Consider the following 13,991-nt stretch of genomic DNA (forward strand, 5'->3'; position numbering starts at 1 on the left):
TGCAGAGTACTCTGTACCCTGAGGGCTCTGGAAAAAGGAAAATTACTCTGACATTCCAATGATATGTTATCATAGGTGCAAAAAGATACCAGACGTGTTCAGTTAGGGTAAAGATTGACCTTTGTCAGGGAAGATACTAGCCTAGGACACGAGGACCCCCCCCCCCTCCTTTTTAGTTAGAAAGTTTTCATTTCAGACCATCTTTTGCGGTTACTTTAGGTGTCTGAGTTTGCAAGGCTGCCACGCAGGCCTCCCTGAGCTTGCCAGGTGAGCAACCTTTTGGGCCACACCACTCTCAACGGTGCGTTAGCCCTCGCCCAGAGGCTGGAGATCCCCCAGCACCCAGACAGCCAAACACCCAAAGAGCAAAACACCAGGAACCCCCACTCCCTCCTCCGCTCTGGAGCCCGCCGGAAGTCCAGACCAACGAGAGGCCGCCCAGCCCTGGCCTGCCTAGAGCAGAACCGGAAGTTCTCAGGGCGGGGCCTGGGGCCGGTTTCCGGCCGGAATGCCCGAGGCCCTGCGGGCTTTGTCGGCAGGTCCTGCAGAGCCGGGGGGCCAGAGTTCTGTACAGAGCTGGAGCGGTCTTCTCACGGGTGGGCGTCAGGTGAGTGGCGCCTTCGTGGCCGCGGGCAGGTGGGCTGAGCGCCGCCTTCCCCTCACAGGTGTCCCGGAGTCTGGCGTCTGTGAGCCGGTCTCCCGGCAGCCCCCACGGCCGTCGCGCGGGGCTGCCAGTTCGGCCCTTGGCCCGCAGGGAGAGGAGATACCCGGTTCCACTCTCTTGGCTCCTTTCCCGGTTCCAAGACACCCACTCAGCCGTGGAGCCTCTGGCTTAAGCGTCTGTGTCGTGCTTCTCTAGCCTCCTACCCTCTGCGGTGGCCTTGGGGTGGGGACAGGTGCGGGTAACCCTGCTGTTGCTCTAAGCCGGCCTCCTCTCCTTGGACCCGAGGGACCTCTCGAAACGAGGCTGGGAGAGCGGCCGGGGCCTTGAGCCTCTGTGCTGGAGGAGATGCAGAGCCGGTACCTGCCCTGGCCAGGGTAGAAGTGGACAGGAAGATGAGATGAACAGAATTTCCTTCCACCCTCAGTCCTGAAGGAGAATTGCCAGGTGGGGAGAGGTGGTTTAGCTGCACTGTCTTAGCTCTTTCCTGAAAGTTCCCTTTCCCTAGATGTTTTCATCAGTCCCAGTGGCCATCTCTCTGATACCAGGGACATTGTGTGCTGCCACTGGCTACATCATGGTCGTGGGGTGCTCAGGGCCTGAGATTTATTTCCCAAGGATGTTAGCTGGAGGCAGTTTGACTTCGGAGTTCGTGCTCATGATTGCCCTGCAGCGCTTCTCTACTCTGAGGCCCAGTCCCAATGAATGACAGAAGCATCCCAGAGATGCCAATCTAACCAAGTTTTCAGGTATAACTTGCTCCTATCCACAGAGATGGAACTTTTGTCCCTATTAAAGCTGTAACATTGTAAACAGCATCTTAATACTGGCAGTAACCACAGTATTCCTCTTATGGGAGATACAGAGAGAAATTGGGGAGAGGTTGCTCTGTTTTTTCACAAGCCTCCTCTTGTGGCTTCAGTCTCTCCTGGAGTGATGGTGATGGATTCCTGACTCTCCTGGAAAGGTCTTGGGAATGGTAGGGAGAGGGGGCAGAGCTGAGAAGGCCCAGACAGCATTTATGAACCAGAGATGGAATGGTTGGTCAGGGAAGTAGCTGACCCATGACAGAGCAGTGCATTTGAAGCAGTTCAGGCATGTGCAGTACTGCCTCAAGTCATGGAAGATGACAGGTGAAAGGACACTGGACTTGTCAGGAAAGAAGATTGTTGGCATCCTTGGGCAGAGCCCTGGGAGCAGAAACCAAATGGCCGTGGGGTGGGGAGGAGGAGATGGTACTTAAGCAAGCCACTTTCCTGAACCTCATGGATGGCTGTGAGAAGAACGTAAGAAAACAAGGGAAGCACACACCAGTGCTCAGTTCCCTTCATCACGCAGTGGCAGGAGCACAGGTATGGCAGTGGCAGCTGTGGGTCAGCCACTGGCGTAGGTCGTGAAGAGCTCTAGTCCATGTCTCACTCAGGGGCCCCTGCTTTACTTTTCTTGTTATTCTCAAGGCTGAAACCTTCCTACTTCCTTTCTTTAGGCCGAAATCAACAGACAATGACTCTGACTGACCTGGGAGCCCAAGGCCGTAATGCCCCTTTACCAGTGCGGATGTGAGAACAGTTTCTAGTGCCACCCCCTTGCCACCCCAAAGCCACTCGGGGCTGCTCACAGGTTCCCACTCCCATATTCAGCTCCTGCTCATTTCCAGCACTGAGGATTGCCCCATCTCTTTCAACATCAACTCTGCATTTAGACAATTCATGTTCCATTTATCCAGCAAATTCTAGATAACGGAAGGGTGGGCCATGCTAGCCCATTGTCGTGTGGAAGCAGAAGTCTGGTGTATTTCATTCAGGTTTCTTTTTTCTTTGTCTTTTTTCTCATCAGTGAGGTAGATGGTTCATTCAGGTTTCTTTAAATGAAAGAGTATCAGTTTAATTTTTCTTGACAGAAGAAAAAGGAGCTAAGCAGAAACTGAAAGATTGCTGATTATTAGATGAATGTATATTCAAAGCAAAGTATATTTTGAAGACTTCCTCTAAAGTTAAAAAAATTGTAAAAGCAATTAAGAGGCACATATGTATATTTAAAGCTATATCCCTGTGAGCAGATGCAAGCTGTTTTCAGGTAGTAATAGTCATTTTAAACTTAAAAATCAGAAGATATCACTTACTTCCAACACAAAAACCAACATCCTACTCCTCTTCTTTTAAATTAAGAAAAATAACAAGGCTTAAAATGTAAGCTTACTTTTATAATACTCATTCCAGCTGATCTAATCAAAATATCCTGTAAAAATGACAGATTACACTTGGGAAGGAGAACAAACTTTTCACAATAGGGAATGGGTACTGGAGGAAGACAGGCCTGGACTTGAACCTTAATTCTGCCACGTACGGGCTTAGTGATCTTGGGTAGTTGAGTGTCATAGTCTCCGTTTTCTCATCTGTAAAGTAAAGTAAATACTCATCAGGTTTGGAGGAGTGTAAGAGACAATGCAGGTCCATTGTTAAGCACTGTGCCTGGTTCAGGTTCAAGGGCTCCTAATAGTACCTCTCCGTACCCCCAGTTCTGAACCAGTGAGGCATATGAAGAGTAACCTGTTGCCTTTCTGCTAGTCACAGGGCAGGATGGAGTGACACTGGAGTTCTTCAGGCTAAGGGCTAGTTAGACTTTCCTTCCTGCTCCCAGGCAGCATGGGCTGGCTGCAGCATCTCCTCAGGGGGCCTGTCCCCCACAATGCTGCAGGCTGGTAAGAGCAGAGCGGACTGCACCCTGTGGAGGAGGAGGTGCTGTGTGCCTACATGTGTTCCCACATCTTTCATTTGGTGAACTCTGCACCTCAGGGAACACCCCTCAGGACACCAGAAACACAGGGACAAATGTTCCCTCCAGCGCCTGATCCATCGTAGGGACTCAGTGAGTGAGTGCCTGTGATGGTGATACCATCTAAAGCACTCAGGACATCTGTGGGATGAACTTGAAGAGTGCCAGGATATAAATGGGGAGGTGTTGGAGGTAGATGGGCATCTTGTCTTTATTTCTGAAAATTGTGCATGTACGTGAGCGGGTGACTTTAAGGAGAGGCCTGGATGAATATATCTAAATAGCTAACAGTACTTATCTGTTGAACTTTTGGGGATTTTTAAGTTTTTCTCAGCATAGTTTTAGTTTTATATCTTGAAAAGTAACTAGTTAAAAGTAATTCTTATAAATAGGTGACAGATTATTTTAAACCAAGTTAGTGGGACTTTAACTCAGAAGAACGTTCTCAGTTACTGCCACCGGGCAGTGGCTATACGTGCTGTGTCGTGGCCACACTGAGTGGGCCACTGCTGCAGAAGCTGTGCTGCCAGACCAGTTGGCACATCTTGTGCTCAGCTTCTCATTGTCATCAGTTAGTGGCATGCGAATCCAGTTCCCTTTTCATCACTGGGAGCGTTACATCCAATGGTCAAGTAGTTTATTAGCCTTTTTCAGCGTGGTTTCAAATTGCTGTAACAGATTCAAAAATAGTGTTTCCAAGCAGGAAACTTGATTTCTCATGTTCCTTCTCATAGGCAGGTGGTGGCTGCACCCCTCATTCTCCAGAAGCCTGGCTACTGTGCCTTATCCGTGTGCCCCTGTGGGTGGGAGACAGGCCGTGTGCACACATGCCTTCTGTTTCTGTCTCCCTGCTGGACCTGTCACGGTCACATCCAACCTCAGGGGACTCTAGGAAATGTAGTCATTAGCTGGGTAGCCATGTGTCTACTAAAATCTCAAGTGGGATTGCTGTCACTCAAAGGAAGCAGGGATGCTGGGCAGTGTTATTCTCTGCCACAGTTTACCCCACTGGCCACCCTTCATCCCAGCCAGACTCTGGTGGCGCCAGTGCAGCTTCCCACAGTCACAGTCTAAACTCAGACAGTCCCAGCCTCCCGAGTGCTATCTCCAACACCCAGTGAAAGAGCTGGGTGACCAGGGTCGTTGAAGAGACCCACCCATCAAGCAAGGGGAAGAGCCCCAGACCCACCACAGTCGCTGGTCCTCAGCTGCAATGGATCACAGTGGAATTTGCACATGTCCTGATGGGAGGTACAAAAGTGAAGCAGTACTAGGACGTGTGGCCCAGCAGTCACACTACTGACGGGCACCCCATAGAAATGAGGGCCCATCTGCCAGAAGACAGGACAGGAGCCTTTATAGGGGCTTATTCATGGCCCCAACTACAAACCACCCAGGTGTCTGTGCCTGGGAAGGTGGAACGTGAACTGTGATGTATCCACGTAGGAGGGACTTTCAGAGGCACAATATTGAGTGTTAGCAGATATCTCTGGGGTGATGAAAATGTTCTGGAACCAATTAGTTGGTGGTGATATTGCCACAACTGTAGAAATGTTCTCGAAAATACTGAATCATGCACTTTATTATTTTTTTAATGTTTTTATTCAAAGGGAGGAAAGGAGAGGGGGAGAGAGATAGAAACATCTATAATGAGATAGAGTCACCAATTGGCTGCCTTCTCTACACACCCCATGGGGAGTGAGCCTGCAACCAGGCATGTGCCCTGACCAGGAATCGAACTGTGACCTCCTGGTTCATAGGTCGACACCAATGACAGCCATGCCAGCAAGGTTGAATTGTGCATTTTAAAATGGTGAGTTTTATGGTATGTGAAATGTATTTCAATAAAAGTGGGCACATTTTGAGAAAAGCGGAAGAGAACATACTGTATGATTCCATGTAAATAAAATTTTAAAATGGGATGAACTCACCTATAGTAAGAGAAATGGTTACCATGGGGGGGGGAGCCTTTCTGGCCACAGATGTGGTCTGTGTTGACCAGGGCTATGGTTCCTCAGGTGTACGTGATGACTTCATCAGGATGTTGCACTTTATGGAAATTGTAGCTCAGGTAAAAAAAACCATGTTGGAAGGGTGCCCTTTGGTAACAGCAATGCACGCATCACCTGGTCACAGCACTCTCCTTACCGTGCTCTGTCCTCTGATGCATCCTTGTGCTTGGCAGCCACATAGGAAGTGGGTTTGCAGCGGCCCTGTTTCCTACCAGTGCATATTGGGGTCGAGCAGTGACCTTGTGGCAGCATCCAGATGGAGCTCCCTGAAAGTGGAGTCAACTGGGGAGAGCTCTCAGGTGATGCACCTGTGAAGGCAGGATTGGGCAGTGGGATTCAAACAGCTGTGGCTGATCCCAGGGGGCTATCTTCCAGGCATCACTGGGGTAAGGGAGGCCCTCCAAGATTCCTGGCCCTTAATGTGCACAGCACCCAGCTGTCATGGAGGGATTTTGCTACTGTAATTAAGGTGCCAAGTCAGCTGCCATAGGAGCCCTTGGGAAGCAGGGTTTTCTGCAGCTTGTCACTGAAGACACAGCAGAGAGGGATCAATGAGTTCCTGTCTGGAGGATGCAGGTGCCCCTGAGGAACTGACCGCCAGCAAGGAAACAGATGCTGGCCTGCGACTACAAGGGACTGAATTCTGTCAACAATATGAGTTTGAAAATGGATTTTCCCAGAGCTTCCAGATGAGCCCTCAGCCTTGATGACACCTGTTTCCTTGAGCAAAGTCCCAGTCATGTTGGGTTGACTTTTGGCCTACAGCATTGAGGTGACAGGTGTGTGCTGTTTTCTGCTGCTAAACTTGTGAATTGCTATGCAGCGATGGATAGCTCCATGTGGGCCTTCCTGTGAGAGGGCACAGCCTTGGGGGAGACAGATTCTAGTCCGAGAATTCTAGAGCTGCAGGGAGGGTGTTACTCTGATATCCCAGAGACCATCAGTGTCTTGAGTCTCCCTCTATGGATTGGTTTCGTCTGTGTTTGAACTTTACGTAAATGGAATCATATAATATGAACTCTGTGCCTGGCTTCTTTTCTCAGCATCACATCTGTCAGATTTGCCTGTGCTTTTGTGTAGGGCAGTCCTAATTCCTTGCTGAATGCCATTCCCTTAGAATCCTTGTCGATGGAGCTCTGGATGGCTGTGACTAGTGCTGCTATGAACATCTCCACTCTAGACCTGTGCAGGGCAGGCCTTGTGTCCTTGGGTAGATGAAAGGGGTGGGTTTTAGTGCTCAAGGGGAGGTGTTTGCCTTATATTGGATCAAGGACAGCTTTAACCCATGTCACAGGGAGGGCATGGTGTAGGAACACACCCAGGTAGGTTGGCAAATGTGGGAGATAGGGAACATTCTCATCTCATTGCTTGTCGTCAGCCAAGGAGGAGGAGGCAGGGTTAGACATTTGATAAAAGAATAGAAATCAGGAAATGGTCTCCTAGGAGAGTTAGGGCAGTGTAGAAATTGCTCAGGGCGCCGTTAGGCAAAGCGTTCAAGAACGTAGGGAGCTCAGCAGTGATGCATACACAGATAGGAAGCAAGCAGAATTCAACTTGAGCAGGGTTTCCCACATAAGTATGATAGAGGAAGAAAAGGGCAGGGGAGTTAGGATCAATATGCAAGAGAATGGTTTTAATATATAACCCAAGTGAATATAAAACCGCAGACCAGGGGATCTAAATTGATGAGGAGGGAAGGGAGGACATGAAGGAATGAGGGACAACAAAGAGGTGGTAAGATTGGTAAATTTGTGTTTCTTTGGAAATACATCTTGATTTTGGTAATTCAAGTCATATCCCTACCCACTGGGCACCCGACCAGTCTATCCCCTGGAGTTGGATGGTGGAGCCCCAAGGAAGCCTTCCCAAATGGGGCGGCTGTTTGAGGGTAAGACAAGTGCTGTGGTCACCGTGTGTTGGGTCAAGAGTGTGAGCAGAGGACACATTTTCCTCTCGGTGGATGTGTTTTACCTCCACCCACTCCAGTGGGTTCCTGTCTGTTAACGAGGAAAAAGATGACCATGTTCTATTTTATTTTAGATTCTGATGTAGGAACTGGTGACGAGAAGGTGACTCTGCAGCCTGAATTTCTGAGGATGGATGTCCGCATACGACAATGTCAGGAACACTCACAGTGATGGAGCCCCCTGCCCCTGAGTCGGGGGGGGTTGCTGAACCCAGATTAGGGGGGCTTTTGGGAAACCTGGAAGGGCAGAGTCTGCAGAACTCCCTGTCTCAGGAGGTTGGTCTCAAGCAGGTGACAGTTACTCACTGGAGGATCCAAACAGGAGAGGCAGCCCAAGTGGGAAGTGAGTCAGGAGGCAGCCCAGTTCTGAGCTCAAACCTCCTCATCCTTCAGAGAGAACTTATAGAAGGGGAAGCACACCCATGTGAGACTTGTGGCAAAAGCTTCCCATTTACTTCAGACCTAGTTAGACATCAGATTTCTCATACTGGGGAGAAACCTTACAAATGTGACCAGTGTGGGAAAGGCTTCAGCCAGAGCTCCAACATTGCTGAGCACCAGAGCGTTCACAGCAGAGAGAGACTCTATGTGTGTAATGCTTGTGGGAAAGACTTCGCTCACTATGCAGATCTCATTGAGCATCAGAGAGCACATGCAGGACAAAAGCCATTCAAGTGCACTCAGTGTGGGAAAGCTTTCTGTCACAGCTCAGACCTGATTCGACACCAGCGCGTTCATACCCTGGAGAGGCCTTTTGAATGCAAAGAATGTGGGAAAGGCTTCAGTCAGAGTTCGTTACTCATTCGACATCAGAGAATTCACACGGGAGAAAGACCCTATGAGTGTAATGAATGCGGAAAATCCTTCATTAGGAGCTCAAGCCTTATTCGACATTATCAGATCCACACAGAAGTGAAACAGTATGAATGTAAGGAATGTGGAAAGGCCTTCCGTCATCGCTCAGACCTCATTGAACATCAGAGAATTCACACTGGAGAGAGGCCCTTTGAATGTAATGAATGTGGGAAAGCCTTTATTCGGAGCTCAAAGCTTATCCAGCATCAGAGGATCCACACTGGAGAGAGGCCTTATGTTTGCAATGAGTGTGGGAAGCGCTTCAGCCAGACTTCAAACTTTACTCAGCATCAGAGAATTCACACCGGAGAGAAACTCTACGAATGTAATGAATGTGGGAAAGCTTTCTTCCTGAGTTCATACCTTATTCGACACCAGAAAATTCACACTGGAGAGAGGGTATATGAATGTAAAGAATGTGGGAAAGCTTTTCTCCAGAAAGCTCATCTCACAGAACATCAGAAAATCCACACTGGGGACAGGCCCTTTGAATGTAAGGACTGTGGGAAAGCCTTCATCCAGAGTTCCAAGCTGCTTCTCCATCAGATCATTCATACTGGAGAAAAGCCCTACGTGTGTAGTTATTGTGGGAAAGGGTTTATTCAGAGATCAAACTTCCTTCAACACCAGAAAATTCACTCTGAAGAGAAACTCTATGAATGTAGTCAGTACAGGAAAGATTTCAGTTCTCCGAACTTTAAAAATAATCAAGGTGTTCACCAAGAGAGACTTTCCCTGAGTAAAACCCCCATACATTTGGGTGAGAAATCTGTAAGTCAGAGGGAACATACAGATAGCTTATAAAGTATTCTCCAACTCAGTGATGTTTGGGGAGTGGCATGAGTCCTGAATCACGTGGCTTTGGACATGTCAGCATTTCCCAGAGTCATGGATGGGCCTGCTTTAGGAGTGGGCTGCCACCTATGTTTGCAGCAGTGCCGGATGGCTGTCGTCTGCTAGGAACATGTGTCCTCAGGAGAACCACCTGACGACAGCTGACTCTGAGCTGGAATAGTTTGGGGGCAGGAGCTGGGTCTTGAAAAGTTTCTAGATTTTACTGCACACAGTTCATCCCTGACTTAAATCCCCTTTGAAGGAGAACAATCCAGTCATTACTTTAAACAGTATTATGTAGCAATTTTGATCTATCAAAAAGGCAAGTTGGAGCCCTAGCCAGATTTGCTCAGTGGTTAGAGCGTCAGCCTTAGAACTAAGGCTTCTGGGTTCCATTCCTGCCAAGGGCGCATACCTCAGTTGCAGGTTCAGCCTGGTCGGGGCACGTGCAGGAGGCAACCAATTGATGTCTCTCTCACATCAATGTTTCTCCTCCTTCCAGTCTCTGAAAAGCAATGGAAAAAATATCTTCAGGTGAGGATTTAAAAAAAAGGCAAGTTAGTTGGAGAAGTACTTATTTAAAGCCACAGGTTGGTTCCCTGTGGTCCTTAGGACATTCTAAGCCTCCTTTCCTGAATCCTGAGGTCTTTTGCTTCTTGGAGCCGTGTCTCCTACCACCTAACTCAGTGTTGCAGCAACATTAACTGCTGTTCCTGAATCCAAGCTCTCCCTGCTTCCTTGCCTCCAGCCTTGTTTGAATGTCTCCTCACTTCACCTGGTTAACTCCTCATCATGAGTCAAGACCACTGTGGCATCATGTCATGCTCAGCCCTGTCCCCCTCTGGGCTTCTGTCCCTCAGTTCTCACCTGTTACTACACTTATTTTGATATATAAGAATTGTGTATGTGTGTATATATATCTTCCATTACACTGCTCATTCTTTAAGGACAATGGTAACATCTGATTGATTTGTGTGTCCCTTGTGTCTAGTGCAAGACAATAAAAAGCACACCCCACGTTTTTGTATGTGGTGCCTCTCCTACTTTGTCCTTCTGTACTGCTATTTTAAAACCCTTGGATTTTTGTTGTTGTTTTATAAACTGTAATCTACTGGTCTGTTGGAAATACCTTCTTTTTTAGCCCGGTTGATGTCTGCTGCTTGCCCTTAAGCCAGAAGTTGCAGGCAGTGGCCAGTGTAAGCCTAGTGCCCTCATATTTGCTGCCATCAGAGCTCAGCCATGACCATGCACTTTCTTTGGGGAGCATTGTCTTTCCTTAGTTGCCTATGCATCTTTCTGGTTCACTCCAGGGCATAGAGTCGCAGTGCACTACATAACTTCTTTCTATCTTAGCAGTCCAGGACTGAACTCAACTCTTCTGTTACTCCCCGCCCTTTAGCTCATTTTGTCATTTATTTGAAAATGTATTGACCTGTAAGGACCAGCGGGAAGTCCTGGGAAAATAGGACTATCCAACCCGATGCCATTCCAAGTCTGATGGGGAAGCCAGATCATGGCACACTGAGCAAAATGTAGAAATATACGCATGTGTAGGAGCAGAGGCGAGGAGGTGACAGACGTAACGAAGATCTGCGATAGCTTCACAGAAGAGGTAGCATTTGAACTGGTCTATGGAGAAAAGTAGACATTTGTCAGAGAATAAGGAACTAAAGGAAATCTGAACAGAAACGGGGCATTGCAGATTCCTCTTAGTGGAGCTGTTCTGAAGCAGGCAGGTTTATTACACAGCGGGTAACTGCCTAGCGAGACCACGTTAGTTGTTGACTGAATTTTCTTTATATGAACATTAATCAAAACCACTTTTGAAATTGTATAAAATGTGTTTTTTCTTTTTGCCCATGAATGCATATTTTGAGTTAACAAATTCCAGCAACCCTAGAAGTCTCAAGGGAATAAATAGTTCAAAAAGGGCCTACAGTACTTTCTGGAGAACTCACCATTTGAAGTGTAGGCGGAGGTATTACTAGACCACCTTAATCAACTTTGTTGAGGTCAAGTTTCCACACAGTAAAACACCTGTTTTAAGTGTATAGAGTTTTAATGTACACCCGTGTAACCACCTTCATAATCAGAAAAAGAATATTTCTATCATCCAAAGGCTCCCTTTTGCTGTTTCTCAGTTAATCCCACCCCAGCCCCATGTAACCACTTTCTGTTGGTGTAGAGAAGCTTTGCTTTTTCTAGGACTTCATATAAATGGACGCATGTACTATGTAATCTTTTGCGTCTCACTTTCATTTTGGCATGTTTTAAAGATTCCACCCAGTGTAGTTTTGTGTTATAGTAGCTCTTTGCTGAGTCATGTTTGATTGTATAGATAAACCATTTATTCATCTGTTGTAGAAACTTGAGTTTCCAGTTTGGACTATTAAGAATAAAACTGCTATGAGCATTTGTATAAAAGTATTTATTTGGACATGCCTTTTATTTTTCTTGGGTAAATGACTAGGAATTTAATTGCTGAGTTATAACTGCGTTTTTAACTTTATAAAAAATTGCCAGCCCTGGCCTGTGGCTTGGTTGGTTGGAGTATTGTCCTGTACACCGAAAGGTGGTGGGTTTGAGTCCCAGTGGGGGCACATACCCAGGTTGCAGGTTCGATCCCCAGTTGGGGCGCGTGCAGGAAACAGACAATAGATATTTCACTCTCACATTGATGTTTCTCCCTCTCCCTCTCTCTAAAAAATCAATAAAAGCCCTCAAGGATTTAAAAAGTTTGCCAAAAATTTCTCCATACTGACTGTACCATTTTATACTCCCACCACAGTGTGTCAGGGTTCCAGCTGCTCCATATCTGCACCAATACTTGGCACTGTCACTCCTCTAACTCCATCCCAGTGGAGTTTGTGTCTTCTGCACCAAGTGGTGGTGCTGAGCATCTTCTTACGTGCATGTTGCTGTCCATATGGTCCCTATGATATGTCCACGACTTTTGGGTGGTTTGTCTTATTATTGACTTGTAAGACTCTTTTGAGTATTCTAGATGAAAGTCTTTTTCCAAATACAGTCTTTGGCCTTTTCATTTTCTTAATGGCACAGTGACTGTGGGAGAGCCTTCAAGCAGAAAGTCAACCTTCTCCAGCATCAGCTGGTGCCCAGTGGGAGAGGCCTTTCTGCTGTGTGGACTGCGGGAAGCCTTCCGTACCAATGAGCACTTTTGCCACCACCGGAGGCCCACCGTGGGGAGATGCCTTACATGTGCGACCAGTGTGGCAAGGCCTCCCAGTGGTCCAAGGGCTTCAGTATCCACCAGGACTGCACCTGACCAGGAGGTCCTACAAGTGCAACTGCTGCAGGAAAAACTTCCACCACCTAGGCTTCTTCACCAGGCACCAGAAAGCCCACAGGAACAGACAGGGCTAGGAGCCCCACAGCATGTGTCTGCAACTGTCTGGTACTGTAGTAGCTGGGCGCTCCTAACAATGTGGCAGGAAGAAGCCTTCTTATTTCTAGAATCGCAGGAAAGCTACCATCAGAGCTCCCTAGATCCCCTGAGCAGCTCTGCCAGGAGAAGTGGGTCCAAGGAGCATGGCAGCCCCTGTACCAGCAGGCTCAGTGTAGAGGCACAACCCAGCCAGTTGAGCCCTAGAGTCCAGGCCAAGACAGGGAGGACCAGGCAGGCTCCCTCCCTGTCCACATGGCCTTCCTTAGCAGGTTGGGATGCTGCCAGCACTCACCTCGTGCCCTGATGCACCTCACCTGCCCACTGCCCTGCTCTCTGGCCACTGCTCATGTTGGCATGTGCTCTAGCCCAGCCTACTTGGGCTCACTGTCCCCTCTGAGGGGGTCTCCCCATATAATCTTGGTGCCTGGTGTCCCTCCTACCCCTGCTGAGATGACTGGAAGCTGAACGGGGTCAGTGGCTCTTTTTTGGCAGGGGACATGGCTGCGAGTGGGCTTGTTCTGATCTCTGGCTTAGAGATCTTGGGGAAGAGCTCCAGGCCACCAGTGACAGGGAAACCCCCACAACACCAGCCTGATGAGCAGTGATGACCTGGGGCAGGAACCACAGAGCAGTAGGCAGGTGGTGAGAGGACAGAGGAGGATGGGTGTCACAGTCAGAGGGGGGCTCAGACTGTCCCTTGCACTGCTGGGCATCCCACACGGCCACGCTCCGGCCTGTAGGGTGGCACTCTTCTCCACCCGCACGAGTAGTCAGGACAGCCACTGGCTGGGGCAGACCAGGCCTGAATTTGAGCAGCTTGTTTAGAGGGACAAGCCAGAAAGCTGTGCAAGGAATAAGGAGCTAGCATAAGGACTTTTAAAGTAAACTCTGAAGCATAGCATACATACAAATATGTCCCAAATGGTAAGTATGCAAGAGAATGAATTTTCACAAAGAACGTAACAGTGGCCAATCTATGAGTGATGTGGTTGTCCATAGGTTCTAAACCTGGAAGGTGTGATGGAAATAGAAAGTGTTCTCAGGGTTAGGGGAGAGGTAAAGATAGGATCTTCATGAATTATGAGCTTAAATGTGCATGCTAACATTTTTCAGATGACCACTGAAAAAGAAGAGTATGATTTCCACAAAGTAGAAAAGCAAACGAAATGGGGGAGGGGTCCAGCTGAAACATAAAATAAGAAAATTCAGAAACTATGACATAAACTGATATAAAGCAATACTGCTATTAATACTGCAACTCAACCAGTATAAACTAACTACACTCTAGGGTAAAAAACAAAGATTGTCAGACTGTATTTTACAATTTAAGAACCATTTATACGTTTCTAGGGATGCATGTGAAATATTGACACCCATAGAAAAGGGTGTACAAGACAAAGCTGGAGCAGCCCCAGTAATAGCAGACACGCTGTGGGCAGACGTAAAGAACACTGCAAGTTGGTAAGACGTTCAATTCACAAG

The 13,991-nt window shown here is 47.9% G+C and overlaps 1 protein-coding gene across 7 annotated transcripts; it reads left to right on the forward strand.

Moving 5' to 3' along the window:
- The first annotated feature begins 476 nt into the window (after positions 1–476).
- On the forward strand, positions 477–11,827 carry ZNF623 (zinc finger protein 623). 7 transcript variants are annotated; one of them, XM_081116399.1, is made up of 4 exons: positions 492–607; positions 2,148–2,220; positions 5,047–5,249; positions 7,489–11,827. In XM_081116399.1, the coding sequence occupies exon 4, from the start codon at positions 7,565–7,567 to the stop codon at positions 9,071–9,073; it is 1,509 nt and encodes a 502-aa protein (XP_080972525.1). In that variant the 5' UTR covers positions 492–607; positions 2,148–2,220; positions 5,047–5,249; positions 7,489–7,564; the 3' UTR covers positions 9,074–11,827. The 7 variants fall into 7 exon arrangements, with proteins under 7 accessions (XP_080972523.1, XP_080972525.1, XP_080972524.1 ...); XM_081116398.1 differs by lacking the exon at positions 5,047–5,249; XM_081116401.1 differs by lacking the exons at positions 492–607; positions 5,047–5,249 and adding an exon at positions 1,089–1,108.
- The last annotated feature ends 2,164 nt before the right edge of the window (positions 11,828–13,991 follow it).

This window comes from Miniopterus schreibersii, assembly GCF_964146895.1.
Source record: "Miniopterus schreibersii genome assembly, chromosome: 17".
Taxonomy (NCBI): Eukaryota; Metazoa; Chordata; class Mammalia; order Chiroptera; family Miniopteridae; genus Miniopterus; species Miniopterus schreibersii.